We start from the raw sequence: 484 nt of genomic DNA, 5'->3' as shown, positions 1-484 counted from the left end.
TCAGTTATTTTAACTTATTAAAAAATCTTTGGTTAACAACCATTTATCCACCATAATCCCCTTTATCAAAAGCAAAACCCTACCTGGTGGTGAATGTCCTCCATCAGTGCCTTATTGCCTTGAAACCAGGAGTTCACTTGTTTGGCAAATATCTCGGGTAAATGCAGCCTCTTGGAATAGCGGTCGTGCACTTCGTAAAGCTCAGTAAACTTCTGGTATGCGTCAATGCACTCGGGATTCTCAGCCTCTGACCACAAGGATAAGATGTGTCCAAATACACTTTCCACATCTTCTGAATGTGTTCCACTAAAGCATTCCACCACAAACCACTCCTGTTGTAAAACATTGAATATGGGTCAGTGGATACACATCATATTACTTTAAAGTTAATTCAGGTACGTATTGTTTATAAATTTCATTTTGTAATTGATGAATATGAGAAAAACATACAGATTAGTTCCTTGTTCTAAAGTATCTAGGTAAG

At 37.4% G+C, this 484-nt stretch overlaps 1 protein-coding gene across 3 annotated transcripts in view; it reads right to left on the bottom strand.

The window, feature by feature from the left end:
• LOC119588745 overlaps positions 1 to 484 on the bottom strand; it is an 18,758-nt gene that overhangs the window by 6,216 nt on the left and 12,058 nt on the right. For all 3 annotated transcript variants that reach the window (XM_037937384.1, XM_037937385.1, XM_037937383.1), the window contains one exon: positions 84 to 332. In XM_037937384.1, the coding sequence (XP_037793312.1) occupies positions 84 to 332 (249 nt within the window). The remainder of the gene's footprint in view (positions 1 to 83; positions 333 to 484) is intronic.

The sequence above is a fragment of the Penaeus monodon genome, chromosome 24 (genome assembly GCF_015228065.2).
Source record: "Penaeus monodon isolate SGIC_2016 chromosome 24, NSTDA_Pmon_1, whole genome shotgun sequence".
NCBI classification, from domain to species: domain Eukaryota; kingdom Metazoa; phylum Arthropoda; class Malacostraca; order Decapoda; family Penaeidae; genus Penaeus; species Penaeus monodon.
The sequence above is the reverse complement of the archived record's forward strand: the minus strand, read 5'-3'. Positions and strand labels throughout refer to the sequence as shown.